The 21,382-nt window shown below is 44.7% G+C and overlaps 1 protein-coding gene across 1 annotated transcript in view; it reads right to left on the bottom strand.

The window, feature by feature from the left end:
- The window catches only part of LOC128886896 (transcription factor Sox-19b-like), a 37,361-nt gene extending 18,032 nt beyond the window's left edge, over window positions 1-19,329 (bottom strand). Inside the window, exons 1-2 of the mRNA XM_054142144.1 lie at window positions 18,864-19,329; window positions 14,591-14,856 (exon numbers count right to left, since the gene is read on the bottom strand). Coding sequence (XP_053998119.1) covers window positions 14,591-14,856; window positions 18,864-18,868 — 271 coding nt within the window. The 5' untranslated portion in view covers window positions 18,869-19,329. The remainder of the gene's footprint in view (window positions 1-14,590; window positions 14,857-18,863) is intronic.
- Between the last annotated feature and the right edge of the window lie 2,053 nt (window positions 19,330-21,382).

Raw genomic sequence — 21,382 nt, forward strand, 5'->3', positions numbered from 1 at the left:
AGGATACGAAAGCAATTTGCACGTACATAATACTCTCGAACGAATTAGATTTAAGAACTATACTAAGGACAGTTACGTAATGTAATTAACCAAGAATACGTAATAAATTCCAACGGTCCTGGAATCTGAGAGGTAGAAATGCAAGTGGTAAGAAATTTGAAATGGACTTGCAAAAAGTATAAAAATAGGCAACACTGAAACACTTCACCTTACCATTGAGGCTCGAATAATTCCTAAAAAATGTTAACGATACTGTTCCTACCAGAAACAATGTCTCTAGGACAAATAGGAGCAACATAGTCAGATCATCGCAGAACCTTCGAAAAAGACACTCACGGTTATAAAGCAAATAGTAACTACATCTCGAGACTCCGACATACCAATTTAACGCACTGGAAACAGCCCATCGAGCATCCCCAATTTTAATCCGTATAAATAATTTTCTGAATACCAAACGAGCGATTTTTATTCGTCGATAAAACCGGGCATGGAAAAAAAGTGTGGCATTCGCGAAAACAGAAATAGGGACGCGTCGCGATCGAGTGGCTCTCGCGTGTTTGCGGTCTGTATAAAGCAGTTTGCAAACGAACGATAGGCACTTGGATAACGCGTCCGATCAATGAGTATAAAAGGCATTTGGACGCTGTGTTTACCCGGTGAAACGGCCGTGTTGTGTGCCACCGCCGGCAGAACCAGCCGTTATGGCTGAATTATCGACGAGCCCGCGATCACGCCTCATTTAAATCCGACTCGTTGACGATTGTCCGCGCGGAAAATTGCATTTGCATTTTCCCGTCGAAACTCCTATCGAACGACTCGTTGTTTGTATCGTTCAAGACGATTGTTCTCGTCGCGTCATCACGGTTTGCATGGGAAGGGAAAAAAAAAGCACCATTAACGCGTTCCTCGCTGCCACGTGAAATCGTGTTTGTATGTTGGGATCTCGTCTTTGAAATATCTATAAAATGATTACTGACGATGGAATTATTGGCAAAATTTATGTAGCCTGGACATCCACATTTAATAGGTCAATTTTTTAATAAATATTCGAGATTGAAACAAAGTTTGTAATAGAATATATCATCGAAGTTTTTCTTTTACAATAGCTCACGATAAAAACAGCGAAATAAATAAGTACAATTTAATTTAAACCCAGAAAGTACTAAAGCAAACGTCGGGTCTGTCACGGAAAATCGCGAAACGAGACAGTAGGCACGAGGAATGAAACAAGCATGGCGACGCGTTCCTCGCAACCAATTTTCGCGTGTAAACTGTTTGACGAGCGGGAGAGCCACGAAGGGAGAACGCGACAGAGAAAAGGGAGTCGTTCGCCCCGAAACAACCGATGTTTTCGCGGCAAAATGCTCCAACATCTCTCTCCTCTTTCCACTCTTGGTCGTCGTTGTTCCTTCGGCGGTAGAAGGTCGATTGTTTCGCCGAGAATTAATTACCACTTGTTGTCGGGGGTGCAAGCTGTAGCGGCGCGGACAAAGCGCGAAGCGCTTGCATCATGGAAACGGAGCCCGGGGTTCAAACGAGAAACGACGCCGACGCCGTGCGAAGTCCGTCCTCTGCGGTTGCAGCCGCGAAACAAAGGGCGCAGAGGTTGCCCCCAACTCGAGCCAACAATGGTTGCCAGTGTCGAGAACGCCTGGCGTCTTTCGAACGACGATGTTTGATCTCGCTTAATCGGGGAATTGGAAGAACTATGGTTTGATTGGATGCCGTTTGATTCACGATGAAAATGTTTGCCGGAAGGTTTTCACGCGATTTGGAATTTTTTAAATGGCTCAGATACGACGATCGCGTAGAATGTTTAATGAAATTAAGGTGATATGTATCGGGGTATCGGTGTCGAAGCGTTTGAAGCCTTTCGTTTACCGATGTTTAATTCTGTCTACCGGATCGGGGGAGATTTGATAGCTTTGATTTGTGATAGAAATGCCTGGGAAAGTTTTGATTGTACTCGGCTTCAAGTTTGTGTCGTCTGACGTCGTTTGATTCGTAAGGAGAATGTTTGATGAATACATCTCTTAGTCGTTCAAGATTCAACATTTTCGAAACGATTTTACGTGCCAGATCGCAAGAGTTCTAACATTACCAGGTATTCGTAAATAGTCAACATGGCTTGGAAGACACACATTTCCGTAATTACGAAGAAGTTGGAAATTGGGTTGCTAAATGGATAAGCTCGAAAGATAAATTGTTCTTTCGTCGCGGAATTCAACTTTTGCCAGAAAGGTAAGAAAAAAGTAGTAGCTTTTGAGGGCAAATATTTCGATTGATACTTTTATATTACTATTGAAATAAATGCTTAAAAAATACGAAAAAACAGTGGCTTTCAATGCAACCTCCTAATAATATTACTCGATATAATTAAGAACTCGTTACTGTTTAGTCAGATACGTAACGCTTCGATGCACGTATCCGAATAGCAAATATTGCGTAACAACCAAAGTTCCCGGTGCTCCGAAATCGTACGTTTCAGGCCACGAGAAACCACTCTGTCCCGCCTCAAAGCCCCACGGCCGGAAGTTCCAAAAAATATTCAGTTAAAATTGAACAGGGAACGCGAGTTCCCCAAAGGAGAGGGAAAAAAAAAGGAATCAGGCCAAGGAGAGGCGCGCGACAGTAATATCAAGAACGAGCACGTTCCAGCGGACACACAACGGCCATGCCGGAGGAATCGCTCAAGGGGGATGAAAGTTCTCGATACAGAGCGGAGATACACTACCGGAAATTCGAGGCGCACCGGTGCAGATACGAGGTGGAGAGAGGATGGGATTCACGTTGCCCGATGGATCTTTTACTCTCCTCGTTATTGTTGCTGACAGCAGCCAACAACAATGAAAAGAGTTGCTTCGTCTATAGTAGAGCACACACAGAGAAAGACGGGGAAGAATGGCGAGAGCGGGCTAAACAATACGAACACGTGGTGATTCACAATGAACTTCGTGGAACGAGAGAGAACCGGAAGGAAAAAGAGGAAACGTGGAATCCGAGATGTTTGTCTTCCGGGACAATGTGGAGCGCTGATAACGCATTCGAGTCCAGCGACTGGTGTCGGACCATTCTTAATCCCTGTGCGGAGCGTTTCCAATACGTTCGGAGAATATGGAAAGCGCAGATTCCGGACGAAGATGGGCGAAATCCTGATTCGAGCACAAAATTTCGCGTGACGGATGAAAGGTAAGAAAGTCGCTCATTGCACAAATCGATGGATTCCATAAAATATTTTTTAAAACTCCCTTTATAACATGAATTCAAATAAATATTGTAGAATGCATAAATATAGATGTAGCTTTCATTAAACGGTATATAAAATTCATAAGATAGAATAGCCAAAAAATAATCGTCAGTAATATTACAATTTCTATGTGACCAGTGGAGTTAATTGATTTGTTTCAACGGCTCAAATGTTGAAATTAATTGGACGGGAATGGCTTCACGGTGAAATGTTAGGTAAAGTGTTCGAGCCATACAAGCTTGTGAATAAAACAAAATATTTTAGCTGGCTGAGATATAATTAAAAAGATACTTTGCCTCTGTTTTATCTCTCATTTTGCAGTCACGATTAGTCACAGCTACAGTCCCTGAGGAATAAAATCGACATCTAGCTTTCCAATCCAAACTTCGCCGAGAATCCTCGACCAACAGCCTCGGATCTCGGACAGAGCCGTCCTCGCCACTATTCTTAAGAACCTCGAGGATCACTCCTCCCCGATCTTAGACATCGTAGCTACTCGTCACGAATTCGATCGATCCTCGAGGACGTTCCGACGCACATGCATCGCCGACGAAAGGGGTTTCCTTCTCCGCTGTTTACATTATAGCCTATCCCAATCGATACACGTTTTCCCGTCTAAAAGGCAGGTGCCACGAACGAACAAGGGACCGGTTGGAAAGGGGGCGGTGGTGTGGAGAGGCGACGAACAGGGCTGGACGGGGGTGGAGTCGGCGTATTTGTTTAGAACAAAGGCTTCCCGGCACCGGCGGTATTAGTAGGTAGGTATTCTCGGCCAGTACTCCTTCTTTCTCTTTCCGTGCTTTCGGAGGGGACCCACGACGACGACTACGACGTCAACGACGACGACGACGACGACGATGAGGACCAAGCTTAAAGCACAATGGCGCCTGCTTTTCAGTCCTTTCGCTGGCGAACAATGCCGTTTATTTAACATCGTTTAAAAGTACAAAGCCTGTTAATTAATGGACGGGGGTCGAAGGAGAGAAACGAAGCCGAGGAAGAGGAACCAGTAGCGGGAGGGGGTGGTCGGAGAGGACAGCCATGGCGACGGAGCCATTGCTAGCGCGGCTCTTACCACACCACCGACGCGCGCTATTGCTCTGGCATTGCTATTTCTGAAGGCAACCCGGCATTATTTAGTCCACTGCTACCAACCCACCGGCTCCTTTCTTCCCTCGTTCCACTCCTTTTTACCCGTCCTCATTGTCGCGGGGGGAAAACTAGGCTACTACCGCCGCTACTACCCGGCCACTGTTTTACTCGTCTTCTCGTTCTTTTTTGCCCCTCCTGTCTACGGTTGTTTGCGTTTGTAGCTCGCGTGCCTTCGTTGTCGAGGGAACGCGCGAATATTCGTCCCCCTTGCGCGTTTCCTCGGGTTTTTCAACCGATCCGAGGGAAACAACCACCCCTGTAAATCACGACAGACGTGCCTCCTCTATTCTAACTCTCTATAGCGTGCCGAGCGAACTCGTCATTCTTGCTTTTTGACGTTTAACTGCGGCCGAAGGTGACTTTTTAAATCTTTGATTCTTGCACGAATTTCTCGACAAAGTAGGTGTCCTTCGATCTCCTGTTCCGTCCTGGAAGAGAAATCTGTTTCCATCGGATGGCCCTCGGGAAATGGTCCAACTGTTGAGTCCTGCAGGCACGTGTTAACTAGCAGAAGGTCTTGGAAGGACATTTTATGGGGCTCATAACTAGGGGCTCTGCCATTGTAACCTCGCTTTCCACTGGTCAATACGTGCTCTGCAAGAGGTCAACAAATTTGGAAGCATCCGGGTCTTCCAGAAATGGAAACGATTTTTTATTAGACCTATTTTTTATAAGACCCTAGAATCATTATTCCAAAGAACGGTATTCTATTCGTGATAAGTTCAAAGAAATGTGATCATTTGATACAATTCACGTTTAGTGCATTGATATTCTAAAGGAAAGCTTTTTAGGTGTCCGCCTCCGATTGTTTGGATTTTTGGATATGTTTGAAAGGACCGAAAAATAAGATATACGTATTTTTTTTATATTGGCCCGTTTTCACATTTAGGGGTTGAAACGACCCCCTAAAGTTTCAGCTAAAGTAAAAACATACGTATACCTTATTTTTCGGTCTAAAAAGTTTTCCTTGTAAGTATCATCATTTATAATATTATATATTCATAATAGTTCTATCTTCATCTGTTTCTATCATTCTGTTCAATGAATATCCTGCTGCTACAAACAGAATTTTCATGAGAGAAACTTCAGTTTGAAAAATATTTCACAGACAAGCACTTTTAAAAAAGGAAATGCTGCTTAGGAAATAATTTTCAAACAATTCCTCTTCTTTCGTTCCTCCTTGTATTGCTCGAAAAGAGTATCTATTGTATTCTTGCCAAATTATCCATGTACTATTCCGTCCATGCTCAATTTAAAAAATCAACGAAATATTCGAAACGTGGATGAAAAGAAAGACTCATCGGACGAGTCAATTAATTAAAGAGAAACGTATTTTTACTCCGGCTACAAAAGCTTACAACACACGTCCCTCGACAACGAGAACACAGATGATTTAACGCGACGCATGATCTGCATATTTCTCTCAAAAGACGGCTGACAATTACATCGCGCAATGCCGTTTCTGCCCGAACCATTTACAAGCGCAAGACAGGCAACTTGTTCGAATTAGATTCTTTGTGCGCCAAAAATAAATTACTATGTTGCGCGTATAATAACGCGACCTATTAATCTGCAATGTGCACGGCTCATTAATACAACCAACAGTCTTTCACGTGGAATAATAGATCGTCAAGGCCGATAAGCAGCCTATTGTTTCCCGTCAGCAACGCCAACCGCGTAGACCTATCATCTAGATAACGTTGCTCGAGGCGCTAATTTATACCGTGGAACATTTCTGACGAGTCATAAATTATTTCGCCACCGCGAAGAAAGAGGAAAGAGATCATCGACAAGGAGGAGAAACAGAAGAGGGTGAACCGTTGTTCGATCGATCGATTTTTCTCTCTCTCTGTCGTAATGAGTCGTTAATCGATGATGGATGTTTATTTTAGGTTCGTCTCGAGTCACCTAGGCGTGTAAATCATTTTACGTTTTTCAAGAGCGAGCTAGTCGAACGGGTGATTTATAGGGGAAGATTTTCTGTGAAGCGGTTGAACCCTTGGATAAAAGGAACATTCTATATTTGCTGTATTACGAATGATGTTTATCGTCCATTCTACGTTAAGAGATTAATAGGTGAGGTTAAACCAATTTGGACTTGACCTATCGGAGCTTTATTCATTTTTCTAACCGACAAATGCAGAAGACGTTAAACAAACATGCTCCTGTAGAAACACACCGTAAACAACCCCCAAGTAAAAATGGATCCTGCAGAACGCGACGCCTCCCCGATACGTTTCACGCGGAACATTTTCACTCCACTTTGGAAAGATTGCTCCAGTTGCGCTAAGTTGCTCGCGGAGCGTGCACATCCAGCTCGCAGGAGGAGAGCTTTCCAAGCCCAGGGAGCTTAAAGCTTGCTCGGGGACGATCATTTTTAATCACGCGGAGACAGAGCACGGGGAGGGGGGGGGAGAGGAGAGAGGGATGGTAGAAAGTGAGGAGGGGGAGAGTGGCGGCGCGTGTACCTGTGTGCAGGCGTTTTGTGTTCCCTCCTTTGTCGCGACGGCGTCCATTGTTCCCGCGATTCTATAGGATCGCAGTGTCGGGGCCCTCCGCGAATTGTTTTCTTCGCGAATCTTGCGCGACGAGCACACCCCCTCCCGGTGTCCTAGACACCCGATTATGTCCACTTTCGTCGGGATTACGTGCACCCCCTCCCACGAAAATCCACCCTCTGTCGGCATTGTTCGTTTTCGAACGTTCCTTGGGCGTTCAATTGAATTTTCGACAGGAAGGGAAACTTTGTGTCGCTCGAGGGACGGGTGGGAGAGATGCTGTATCGCTCGCGACGGAAACAATTGGAAGTTCCGTGACGAATGCGAGTCGACCATAAACGGAATTAACATGCGAACAGACGTCGACGGAAGGCGCGAATTTAACGTTCTTCGAGTTAGCGATGGAACGGTGTTGCGATCGTATTCTTTTTTGTTCAGAGGAAAATGACCGAATTCAAGCCATTATTCTTTTCTTTTCCGTCAAGCACAGTGGAGACACCCTAATCGAGTGAAAAGTATTTATTTTTCAAGTAGATTTCATTTGTATCCGGTAATTTATTCTTTGATGAATTTTGATGAACCCCACAATCCTCTCAGGATTATGTGTTAACCCCTCCCCTCTCAATCACATTTTGGCTTTTCTACACCAGCCACTGATTAAGTGTACCCAATGATCAAGGAATTTAGGAATAACAAAAATTCACCAAAGAATAAATTACCAGATACGAATGAAATGTACTAACAAATACTTGTTACTCGATAAGGGTGGAGTCCTTGTAACTGACCCCCACCGTGCTTGACCTCTGCACCTCTGCATCCTACGAAAACTCCCCAAGCATTTGTCCAACGCCAAAAAAATACAAATTCTCCATACCGCCAAACGCTCGAGTTCGTATCGCCATCCTTCCTAGAGCCGCCCTCGTCGTTCGCCGGACTCAATTACTCAGAGCTCATCGCGAGGACAGCCAGACGAAACGACGATCCAGTCGTCCCGCCATCGATCGTTGTAATTTCCCCCTCGCGTGCGCGTCCTTCCTTTCCTTTTTCTCGCCCATCGTCTAAAATACCCGGGCCTATTGTCGCGACCGGTAAAAACGCACGAGAAACGCCACGCACCCTTAGAATGCGAAAAAAAAAAAAAGGAAAATAAAACGCGTGCACGTGCACACCGTCCTCCCACACGCGCGAACACAGACGCTTGTACACGCGGAAGACTCGGCGACAAAACGAAGAAAGGGGGAGGGACACGGACGGGGGTTGGAAAAGAAAGTCGACAAAGAGGAAAAGGTGGTGGATGCGGCGTATATATAGATGTATCCGTCGACGTATTCCTTGTACAAACACGGGAACAGGGATGCAGAGACACACAAGGGGCGGGGGTGTGGGGTGGGTGTGAGGTAGGAGATAGAAAGGGAGGGAAGAGGAGACTTGAGAAGGTTGGAGGGAAAGCTTTCATCGTAATGAAGTATTTCTGCCGGTTGCCGTAGCCTCTCTTCGTCCTCCCGAGTTCTTTCGCGTGCGTTAAAGAAACGACTTGTCGGTTTTGCGCGCTCATCGACGTTGAAGCGAATGGAGCACGAGGGAGGGACAGGGACGGAGAGGACATTCATCCTCCCGCGCGCCGAAGGACAACCCTATTTAACCCTTCGAGCACGGGAGCCAGCCAAGGGACTCCGGAGCATTTTCTACTGTTAACCCTCCCGGCGACTCGATTTCCCTTCTTCGCCCAACGACTTTCTCCGGCTGGTCTGAAAATTGCTTCCACGTTTTGAGGCTTATCTCGTTAACCCTTCCGGGGAGTGATGAATTTAGCACGTTTGGCAACCGCGTGGTCTAAAAACGAGAGGTGTTATATTCGTGATTTCACATTTTTCGGGAGACTGTATCGCAGGGAAGTTGCTTGAGCTGGACCATTTTTGTTGTTCAATAAAATTGTAAGGTGTGTAATAACTAGACTGCGGAACTTTATGCATTTATAGGAAATTTGAATGTACAAGAAACTACAAAATGCAAACAGTATGCAAGAATACAAAAAAGATTGAAAGTAAAGTTCATGTTATGATATTTTTCAGAATAAAATAAATTCCTATTTAGGTTCAATTTTTGTAGGCATGTTCGCGAAGATTTTATTTTGCATAAATATCCGCAGTCTAGTAATAACCAAATGGAGGATATTTTTAATATTTATTGGGTGATGCGGTAATAAAGAGGGGCATTGTTTAATTTTTTTTAATTTTAAAATTAAATAAAATTGAATAAATTAAAGATTGGTTTAAACATACAGTCAGACCCTTTATATCCATTGAAGAAATTAATTAAATACGTACATGAATAAACTTTACACGTATATATGTTTATAATGAAACATTTATTTGAAAACATCAAACCTATCACTTAATTTAGACAAATTTCTTCAATAGACATAAACGGTACGAATACTTATGAGACTGACTGTAAATATGCGTACATATTTACTAATATATTTCTAGTATATATTTCCTTTCCTCCTCTCTCACAATAAATACCCCTTCAGGTACGAATTCCTTTGTATCAATTAAATTAAAATTCTAATCGATCTATTCTTACTCGATTAACATCCACCCAAACTCTGCTCGCATAAAATAGGATCAACAAAACTAAACCCCTTCCACGCGAGGGATATTCTGTCGCCAAGCAGAGTGGAGTATCGGACAGGGAGGATCGAAAAGTTTACGGAACAGAAACACGCCACGCTCGCGACGGTTCGCAGGAACATCCAATAACCAGATTAGCTTCGACCGTTTCCCAATGGACCGCTTACTCGACAAACCGTCCCGACGCACCCTCAATCTCGCTTCCGGTACAGTTTTCACTCTGAGGAAGATCGTGAAACGTGTCCAACTGCCCAGCCGAAAGATAAACGTTGGACGGTCATCTGCTAATCGACATCGTAAAATTGGCACTGAACGGCGGCTATCGATGACGTTTCGCCAGTGAAATGTCCACGCCAATGGCGACATGCCAATATTAAACAAGACCGACAACGATAATAATAATATTTTTTTTGCAGGACATGTCGTAGGGAGAATTTAAAAAAAAAATTTTTTTCAATACTTGCGATAGCGAAAGTTACGCGTTCATTAAATGTGAGAACAATTGATCCTTTGTACAAAATAAAGTAGCTACTTGAGATGTTGACAATTTAGTAGCCAAAGGTGTTATTTAAAATATGAGAAGGTCTCTTTTACTCTTAAGTCAATTTTTCTTTAATAATTCTAGATTTCTTTTCCTCAATTATTTATGTATATCCAAGTAGCCACGACTATTGCAGATTGAAATTCTTTAACTCTGAAGATGATCCTGAATCAGTGGACCAAACCATCGGAATCGACGCTTATTTATATTTTTATCGGATCCACAAGGGTCCGTACCAACACCGATAAAATATATTATTTAAAACATCCTACCTCCCGATATGTTTAATTTGTCATTGATTTTATAGAATATTCGGTTAAACTTTGTCTCGTAAGGAAACGCTTCGAACACGTTTACTTTCGATATCCGCGATTGTAACACGCGAATGCAACTTGCTGCACCAAGTGACCTTCTATTATACGCATGAATTTTGTTCATCCACTCTAACACACGTGCCATTTAACCGTAAATTATTTGCATTGGGTTGCTACGAAACCAGAAAATGAGTATTCAATTTTTTTAAAGCGCTTTTTTATTCGCATTTAAGCTGCACACGTTCGAACGAGCCTTCTCCGCGCGGTTTTAGAATTCATAAATTCGCCATTTTACAAAACTCGTCAACTTTCGCAGCAAGTGAAATTCCTATTTAGAAGCCGTTTCGAGTCAGCGAGCGTTCGTTTGCACAGGCTTGACAAACACTGTCCATTTTTATATAGTCACTTGCATCGAAGCGTGAGTTGCACAAGCACGTGACTATACGGTTCGGTTAGTCGAACGACCGAAAAGTTTGCACTTTGTTGACAATTAAACTAAACGGCTGGTCAAACGCGTTGCAGGCTTCGCGGTTGAACGAGTTCGTAGAGTAAATATTCTAATTTCTCGATACTTTTTAATTACTGTGATTTGGTAGAGAACTGTGATAGAGCAGATTTTAGAGCAGATAGATTTTTATAGAACTATAAAAATCAATTGGGGATTGAATGGCAAGTTTAAATGCATGCTCACGAAAGCTATGCGTACGTGATCAAAAGAAATCCTGCCTACGGTGTTTACATTCATGATGGACGCTAAGAACTTTTCAGACCCACCTACTTACACCATCCTAGAAATCGCGAGAGTATTTTGCAAAAACCGATGAGATCCTCTAAACACCCTCTCACTTAAGAAAAATAAATCTCGCTTTCAGTGTTGACATTAACGATGGAGACCAAGAACATTTCAGACCCACCCTCTAGATACATCTCGGATACACCATCCTAGATATCGCAAGAAAATTTTGCAAAATCTGATACAATCCACTCCCCTCCTCCCAATACCTCCCTCGGCGATTAAAAAACATTCTATTTCCCTGACGATGTATTACACCCTTGATTCGCCTCCCTCGCGTTCTACATGCCAGCAAACGCTCGCAGGAAACCGACTCACAGGAGTTAACATTTTCCTCGCGGTTCCCGAGGAGGCATCGAAGAAAAGCGGACCCACGGCATTCCAGCGCGCGATTCCAGCGAACGAGTCGAGAGTGCTCGGCAGAGTACATCGGTTCCTCGAATCTTTTGTCGTCGTCGTGGCTGATCGTCGCGCGGGGGTAGTCGGGGGATGGCAGCGGAGGGCGGATCGTGCGGAAAAGGAGCGACCGTGGCTGGAGGAGTGGCGGTTCAAGCTCGAGATGGCGGGGGAGAGGGTTGCAGGATGAAATTTGCAAATGCTCCAACAAGCCGGGAGAGAGAAGAAGAGAGAAAGATATCTGGATAGAGAGAGAGAGAGAGAGAGAGTAGGGTTGGGGGGAGGTGTAGGAGAGCGTAGTTGTATATCAAGCAGAAATATACGCAATGGCAGGGACATGGCGGTAAAAGAGCGACGAAAAAGTGTCGCTTCAACAAAGGGTGTAAGCCAGGGAAGAGAAAGGGGGAGGTGGGAGGAGGAGGAGGACCAGAGGGAGAGGAGAGCCGCGAGAAACCCAAGGGGGTGGAATCCCGCGGCGGAGGGAGGTGGGCTCGAGCGTGCGCGCATCATTTTTGCCGAGGAGCAGGCACTTCCCTTATTCGTCGTCGCCGGGGGAACGTGAAACGGGGGTAGAAGAGGAGCTCCAGCCGAGGTGGAAGAAAATGACGGATAAAGAAGCTTCGAGGGGAGCCGCGGGAAACGGGGCTTTGTCGATTCCCGGGTATTTAACGGAAATACCAACCGGAATACCTTCGTCCCCGTTCGTCTTTATCTCCTTTCTTCTCCCTCGGTACACTCGTCTGTATCGCGAGCAACGAATTATTCGAGCGCGTGTCGAGCGCCGCCGGACCGTCGGGAGCGCAAAGCAAGGAAACTTTGAAAGGGATGAATGATGCGACGACGAGAGGAGAACCGGGCGCAACACAGAGCTTAACTCGCGCGCCACGAATGAAATCAACGCTGGCGTTCGAACGTGTAACCATCCTCGGGGTTTGATCGTCCAAAATGCGATTAATGCCGTGTGTTTCCGGCGACCGTGTTTCTTTCCACTCTCGCTCGTTCCCGGGAACGAGCTTTTGCTGGCTGCGTTTTTGCGGAGGGAAACGCTTTTTTCAATGCTTTCTATCTGGCGTCGCGCTTGGCTGGGAATGCGCTAGGGCAAACGGAAGAGAGTTTCGAAAATCGCGCCACTTAGAGGTATGGTCGGAAATTGTATCTCGAGAAAATCCTACAATCTTACCGTTCTGAAATCATTCCTGTTTCTAACTACTTCAAACAAGATTTACCCTTTCACTAGCCAGACTTATACATATTATACATATCATAAATAGGGTGAACGATAACATTTACTTGCAAGCAACCACCGAACGACTAATACTAGGTGTATAACACGACTAATCGACACTGCCGTTAAAATTAATTCAGAAACATTGAACCTAAGCATCTAAGAACCTAAACACTTAAGAACTTAAGCAGACCTAACCACCACCATAAAATCAAAACCAACAAGAAAAACAATCGAATGACTTCACACGCGACATTTAGTTCAATTTCTTTCTCTTTTTCAAGTACGAACATTTTGTTCCGACTCTGTTTCCTACAGAACACGACAAGAGTCTTAAGTTTCAGAAAAGCAGTCGTGGAAAGTTCGTCCGGGCTCCTCTATTGACACGAATAGCCATGTGCAGTTCCTTTGCTCGCGCAATCGTTCACACGGGTTTTATTTCCTGTTGACTTATGCAAATGACGAAAACAGAAAAAGTTAGTTCGTGAAATTACCAACCAGCGAGACCGCGGCTAATTGAGAACAGCGGTGGGTCTAATATTAGCAATGGGATCATGAATAAAACCGAACTCGGGCGAACCGAACAAAGTTACGTTACGAATAGAAATGGAAATAACAAACGGAAGATATGTAGTTGAATACCAAATGGAACGCTCGACCATCTTCGACGATTCCTTTGTAGTCTAGAGTTGGCTTTTCTTTCATCGGGGATGACTAAGTGATGACGGAAGTTATATAATGTTTGACAAATAAAACTATCTGACAAACGAATCGTTAAAGATATGCTAACGGTTACGTTGCTGTGCTTCGATAAATACTGTGTCGCCAAGTTGCAGTTATAAAACAATTTTCAAGTAGGTACTGTGAATATTATTCCAGGCTGATTAATAGGTCAAGTTTTGATAAAATAACGTACATAGGAAATGTTGTTTAACGATCTGAATTTCCATCGATCCTCCAGGAGTGAGATTCGATACTCGTTTTACTACATGAACCGAACTTGTTTCTTACGAAGATCGAATTTAAAATGCAACAATTCTTATTTTACTGGGCTATCAGATCAAACTGGTCAGTGAATCAACTTCGTCGCGTACTCTATATCGGATTACATACAAGAGGCTTCACATGTCTATGACAATTTTTTTTTTAACGAATCCTATCATCTATCTATACTTGAAAACCCTCGCATCCTAGTGAATCACTCTTGTTCCACAGCCAATCCCAGCTATCAACTGCGTACTCTTACCCTACCTCACGAATCCTAGCTATACATTATCAGCACCTTCCGTAGCCTGAAGGACGATTAGAGAAACTTTGAACAGACATAACCACCACCATAAAATCAAAACAAAAAAGAAAACAATTGAATGACTTTACACGCAACATTAAACGCGTTAACACTATGCCATCCGGTGGCACCGCTGTGGTGCCATGCAAAAACTATGGGGCAAATGCCGGTGGCACCACTGTGGTGCCATGCGAAAACTATCAGTCAGTCCTACCGGCGCCAAACGAAAAAATCTCGATTTGACCTGCGGACGGCACAGTGTTAAGAGTATAAGGCCGATCGCACACGGCTCAACCGATTTGAAATTAGTGTTGCAAACCGTTTGCGCTCTTTGTTTTACCTATTCCACTATCTTTATTTTACCTAGATCCACGGTCGCATGCAACTAGATTCAAAGTGGTGTGAAACTGATCGGTTGCGCCGTGTGCGATCGGCCTAATACATTTTCAGATGACAGTCCTAAAGTCCACAGCTGAAGTCATATCAGAAGTCGTATCACTCACCAAGCCTCTTCGAGATCTCGCTGTTGTGCATCTTCGGGTTCTCCTGCGCGATCTTCCGTCGCTGTAGCCGCGACCAGACCATAAAGGCGTTCATCGGCCTCTTGATGTGCTCCACCTGCGCCTTCTTCGTGGCCGGGCCGAGAGGGCTGCCGAGGCCAACCCCCATGGGTCCAACCCCCCCGCCGCCAGGAGGCGACGTGCCCGACATGCCCTGCATACCGCGCAGGGTCTCCGTGAAGGAGCCGTCGCACATGTTGCCACCGGCTCTGTAATTAAACGCAACCCACCAATTAGTAACCCCAACGGGCGAGTTCGTGGGACACGCCTACGCGAAAACGGCCACGGCCACCCCCGAGTGACCGATGGAGAGGAGAGATCTCGAGAGTCTATTGTTTCGACGCACGCCGTCGGAGACGAACCCACTCGTGATTCACGACCTCCGCGACGTTATCTCGCATATTTAGTCTTTGAGTAGGTCTCGGGGTTCGTTGGAAGGATGTTTCTGGACCAGAGTTTTTGCAAAACGGTACGACAGGTAGTAGATAGTTATGAATAACGAAAGGGAATGTTATTTAGTCTCTCGAGGAATATTGACACATGCGCGTACGTTTGTTTTGATATTAAAATTACCGTCATTTACGGTCATCTTTAGGAATGAAAAAATATACGATATTAAAGGACGACTGCGTATTTGCATGTTAACATTGATTTACAGGTAAAAATTGCTTTGGTTTGCGTGCTTTTAATTAATCAATCAGCTGTGTTTGACGAGTGTACTCGTCATGGAGAAGTGGCAGTATTTTGTACCGTGACGAGTATACTCGTCCATAGATGTATATGTATGTAGCCATTGCTTGATTCTCACAGCATTCATAGGTGCGCACTCTGAAAAGAGGACGCCACAGCTGACTGGTTAAAGCTAAAGGTCCATTTAAAATTCGTTCTACGAGAGGTTAAATATAGTTGAAACGAGCATAGTTTATTATAGATGGATGTTGCGACTATTATAATTTAGTAGCCAAAAAAGTACTACACACGTTGAAATACTTTAAACCAACCCCTTCATGCTCCTTATTGAAGTAACCAACAACGCATATACCACTTTTCAAACAAATGAAACCATTGCATCTTTTCATAGACATAAATTTCGCAAATCCTTTCCATGTCCCAGTTTACTAAACGCAATCCCGACACTTTCAGATTCTAAAGCCTTCAACTTGAAGGTTTTGAATCCTCTAGCTTCGTATTCATATGCGAGAATCCTCACCGCTCCGCCTCCGCGTAATTAGCCGGATATCTAAGAATCGTCTAACCTCGAAAATCCTCCACGAATCCCGTCAAAAACGTTTCGCCTTGACTTCCCCTTGGCCGCGTGGATTTCCATAAACCCACGCGCTCCTCCGGTTCGGTGGCTTTTAATTGTGCGCCACCGACACGCAGAAGAACCGAGCGAGGGCACTCGTGCAGCCACTCCTCACGGTCCCGGTAATTGCTTATTCGTTTGCTCTTTGATTCGCAAGCAAATTAATCTTATCCTTTCCTCGTATCAAAGCCATTAACCAATCTCAGCTCGTCGGGTTGGCTGGCGGCCCTCTCTCCTCCGTCTTTTTACCCTAAATGTCACCCTTCGTTCTCGGGGCTTCTACTTCTCGGGTTCGCCCCGCGTGCACCCTTCTCTCTCACCATTTTGCGTCTCCTCGAGCCACTCTCTCTCTCTCTCTCTCTCTCTCTGTTTTTCTCTCTCTCGTTTCTCCTCTCGAACTAATACAATTACGCGCGGATCTCCTTGAGCATTCATTAAGAAGAGAGAAAAAAAAAACCTGTAGTGGTCGAGGGAGTTAACCCGGGGGCGGTAGTTACGATTTTGTAGGGTTAGAATCACCCCTCGGGCCACCCTCGAGTGTCATTCAACCCTGGATTAATAGATACGTTGGTTAGCGAGGACCAACGGGGTGGGAGAGCAACGAGCGCGCGCGGTTGCTTACGAGTGAGACCCCAAGAGGGTGCTCGGGGGTGGGTTCAACGGAGAGGAGAGAAGATGCTGGAAGTAATGGCTGTTGACAACGAGCGACGGGGGATTAGGAAGTGCTAATTGAATGTTTAGACCCCGGCTCGAATCGCGCGCACGCGTCGCAATTTATTTTGCGCCGCTCTATTCGGCAATTTTAATGGAGAGCTGGACGCTGCTCGTACGCGTAAAAGCGAGGGTGACGATTAGTCGTTAAAGTCATGAATTGATTTTGTTGTTCTGAAATTTTGTGACACTACGTTGCTTTATGGATTATCGTTGATAGATTGACGTGGAGGAAATTTGAGCGACTGTTCATTTTGGAGTTCAAATTAAAACTGTTATCGATGATAAAAGACCAAATCGGTGTCGATGATTTATGCATCCAATTCGATATCATATTCTAAAGTGTACTTTATCATTAACCAGTCAGTATTAAGTAGTATATGGTTATCTGGTATTTGTATTACAGATGAAAAGAATAGCGACGACTCTAAAGGGCTCTGAAATGGTCGTTGAGAGGAGTCCTCGGAGACCGAAGGGTTGTTTCGCGTGAAAAAGAGTCGACTTGAATTCTAATCAACTCGCAATTCATCTTGGAACAATGTACTAGCTGTTACAGCGCAAAACAAAACTGTCGCTCCAAAGTGAAACAATAGAACCTACGCGTACTCGATCTAGTTATATCAAGCACCGTATTTTGCAATGTTTCTGCCTTATGGCGCCAGCTCCTATACGTAATACACAAATTGCTGTATAAAAAAAGTATATATAAAGAGTATATACCTATATATTATGAAAATGGTGCTATAAAGTAAACAATCATGTATTTGCAACTCATATACTTAAATCTTGTAGAATAACCACGAAACGGAGAAAATAAATAATAACCAGGAGAGGTATGCAATTGGTTACATTTATGAAACGGCAACATAATTCCGCGTTCTATAATATTATCATTTATGCATCATTTCTTAAGAGCAGTACAGTAACGACATATTAAAATACAGTATATTCAGCTTATGGCTGAATTGAATATGTGTTTCACAAGTTTCAATACAACCTGTTAGGCAACATGAATAAATGTTAATATCATAGAGCAGTGGTGAGCAAATAAGCTAGTCTCTATGTAATATCCTTTCGATCGCGAACAGAAAACACGTTTAAGTTGCTGATATACAAGGAGCGTAAACAAGGAGCATCTGGGTCACCGTCGGCGTTGATAAGCACCTAACTAACCGTGTTTACATCACCAAACGCGGATTGAATGGTCGACATTCTGAGAATTGTCGGGTATTAAGCGACGATGTAATCAAAACTTTACACGAGAACTGTGGCGCGATAGGAAGTACACATTCTCAATGACAAAGTAAACAGGCCGTTTTGAATTGGAGCGAAGCGCGAGATTAAAATTTTGTCGGTTCTCGACAATCTAGAGTCACTTTGAGGTATCATTCGAGTAGAATTGCTACGTGTTTGTTTCGTTATTGTTTCAATTCTTTAAAGAGCGAAGAGTTATAGTAAAAGGCTATTTTGTAAACATTATTCGAGCGAATTAGTACTTTTAATAGATATTTTACATATCTCTAAAGTTGTCAGTTATATCGATTAGCAGTTATCTGAATGGATACTGTAATTGTTTTGCGTCGCACAGCGATAATAGTAAAGGATTCGATATAAAACGTACGGTATTTCGGATTATACTCGGTGTTGAATTAACCAACGAACTTCCCACCTTAGAATTCGGTCTCTGCTCCGATTTGAAAGACGCTCCGAATGGATTTCAGAGGCTATGAAATGGTTAGGTACACGAAACAAACTTATGCACTGTAAACATTTCGAAATTTAGCAAACGGAACACTTGTAACGTTTAAACATTGGAGCACAAGATCGCCTTGAAACAGATGCTTATAGTATTTTGAGTCCAAAACGTGAACTCTCCCTGTTACATAAACGATCTTATAGAAACTTCCAGAGTGCAACATGATAAAAATCCTCGTCTAAATAAAATTACAAGAGTCTACAAATTTCAACCCTTAACTTCACTCGTGACAGGTTACGTAAAATGGGGTTTAAAAATCGACAACTCTCTTCGATAATTTCAAACAACTACTTCGATTTCATATTACCACACAACACTTGATAAAAGCACATCGATTCGATACCCAACGCGTACCCTAAGCACACATACACGGACACCTGTAGTTAACGGTCAAGTATCACTGCTCCGAAATCAGCCGTTCCACTTAAGGCGCTAAAACTCACCTCATAAAGTGGCCGGCGGCCCGTTGGTGCAAGTCCAGCTCAATTTTGCTGCCGTGGTCGAGACTCTCGTCTCACTCTGTCGTCTCGAACGTTTGAAAGGTTCCCTCGGCGCGTCCAAGACGGAACGCGAATACGATAAACCGAACAACAACAGCGGATTCACTGCACTGTCATAAATCAGGCCATCCACTCGAGTCTCGATCACTGTGTTTTCCACGGGCACACTAGTTCGTAGCTTCTCCTCTCCGTCGGTGTCGATCAGACGTCCGCGTCGCGACGCGTGACCATCCGTTCGAACGACGGCATTCCCGATCGGGGGTTGTCGAGGATTAATTGTCAGCGACAGGGGAAGCGAGCGTTACGGTGGGATCGCATGGAAACTGGACTCTCGAGGAACACGAGGACGAACGCGACGTGAACGACGTTCAATGCGCCACCGCGGACGATAGTTTTGGGAGTGTGCACGCACGACCCGTCACCAGAACCCGATCCACGGCGCGCAGAGCACACAGCTCACCCCACCACGGATCCACGAGCGGGAAAAGCGTACGCGGTCCAATAAGCGACCAGGATGGGCGGGGGCCACGAGGTAAACGCGGTATCGCTGGCCTCTCCCATTGGTTGATCACCCTAAGCCGTCGATAACGAGAACGACCCGCGTTTCCCGTGTTCTCCCCACTCTCGTTGGATCGCGCCGTCTCCCTCGCAGCGTCGTTTTTCCCTCCGAGTTCGCGTCAGCAACCACCCTCCCGCGTTTTTCTCCTTGTTTCGCCCCGTCTTTCCGCGAACTCGCGGCCACCGCCACGCGAATCTTCTTTCCGACGATCGGCCATCCGGGTGCTCCTTTTTCCGTTACATTTTCGGCGGACAAAGGTGTGAGTATCGACGAGAGCGGTTCTTCGACCAGTCGGTCCCCTTCTGTGATCTGGTTTCTTTTTCAGGAAGAGAAATGTCTTACGGTATTATAGGAGGGGATAACGAGACTTTATCGGAATATCGTTTGTTCCTTTATCGATTGAGGTGTTGTCAGGTGGCGCGAGATGTAGCTGACTCGAGTATTAGGAAAGATATTCATAGAAAGATGGAAATTCTTAGGGAGGATTACTTGGTTTATTATCACTGTTGACCTAAGCCTGTTAACTAAGATGTTTGGCACCCCCTGTGTTGCTACTAATCGACAGCCATAAACTGCACCACCTGTTAGCTAATGACGGTCTTGTCTCACAGGCATCCTATTACGACCCTCTCTTAACGCACGAGTCCCAGGTCAAGTACACGCAAATACTAAGGTAGTCACAGAAAGAATAGAAGGCATTTGATTCTTAGTCTCGCTCAACACATTAATCATCGCATTGCTCGCATGTGTAGATGACAGATCCTTTTTACTAAGGAACTAAATAATTGTGGAGATGAGGTATTATGGAAATTAAATTTAAATAGTATCCGCAAAGACGATGAGGTTAAAAAATAAAAGCACAAATGCTAGATGGTCAGTCAAACTGGCCCAGACTACTTGGTACTTCCATCATTAAAATACTATCAATACTAGATTAAACATCCTTAAACAATCGAACTTAACCAAAATTGTATCAAAATTTAAACTTACTCCATTTAGCTTCCACTTACTTTAACCTTAGCATAGATTTCTTACTTCTTACTCACTTCTTTCTACCAATAAGACTCAAAAACCAGGGTCGAAATTTAAATCAAGTCCAAAATGGATACCCAAACAAGAATTCAACGATCGACCCGTGAATAAACAAATTGACCGTATCCGTTCCAGCGACTCCGAAAAATCGCTGTCTTGGAGACACAGCAGCAGATCTGCGGAGAGCAGAATTTCCCGGCAATAATTTCCGATTCTCGACGATAATGGAGACCTGTTTGCGTCCACGTAATACACCGCGTCGCGTCGTTGCACCGAGCGGATACACGCCGGGGGTGGGTCGTGGTTTCAAAAGAGAGAGAGAGAGAGAGAACGAGATCGGCCAAGGTGTCGAAGAGAGGCGAAACGAGGAGGAAGGTGGGCGAACTAGAGCCAGGTAGAGCTACCGCCACCACTGCCACCTCCACCGTCGACCACGGGTGCCAACCGATCCAGCCCATGCGTAGTGGGGACTCGTCGTGGAAGAAGGTGGGATGCTGCGAGATGGTGGCCGTTGGTATTGCCCAGTCGAGATTCGAAAGAACGCTGCTAAGAATGGAAATAAGAAAGTGACTTCTCTCTTCGATACCACTCACTGGCATCCACCTGCCTCCCCTGTCCCACCAAGACCCTCTTTCCGATGGTCGTTTGTCTCGCTTCCACTGGCAAAGGAGGACATTATACGACTACTACCCAGTTCACTCAACAAAATGGTAGCTAGTAGCGTGTTGCTCTTTCGAGCGACAGGATGGGGGGTCTATGGAGACCCACACACCCGGTTAGGTGGCCCACGAGATGCGCTGATTCGAAGAAACGCGTTCGCCACGCGTGACAAGAGCGATGGAATCGAGGGCAGGATTCCTAAGTTGGCGGA

This window comes from Hylaeus anthracinus, unplaced genomic scaffold (assembly GCF_026225885.1).
Source record: "Hylaeus anthracinus isolate JK02 unplaced genomic scaffold, UHH_iyHylAnth1.0_haploid 11985, whole genome shotgun sequence".
NCBI lineage: Eukaryota > Metazoa > Arthropoda > Insecta > Hymenoptera > Colletidae > Hylaeus > Hylaeus anthracinus.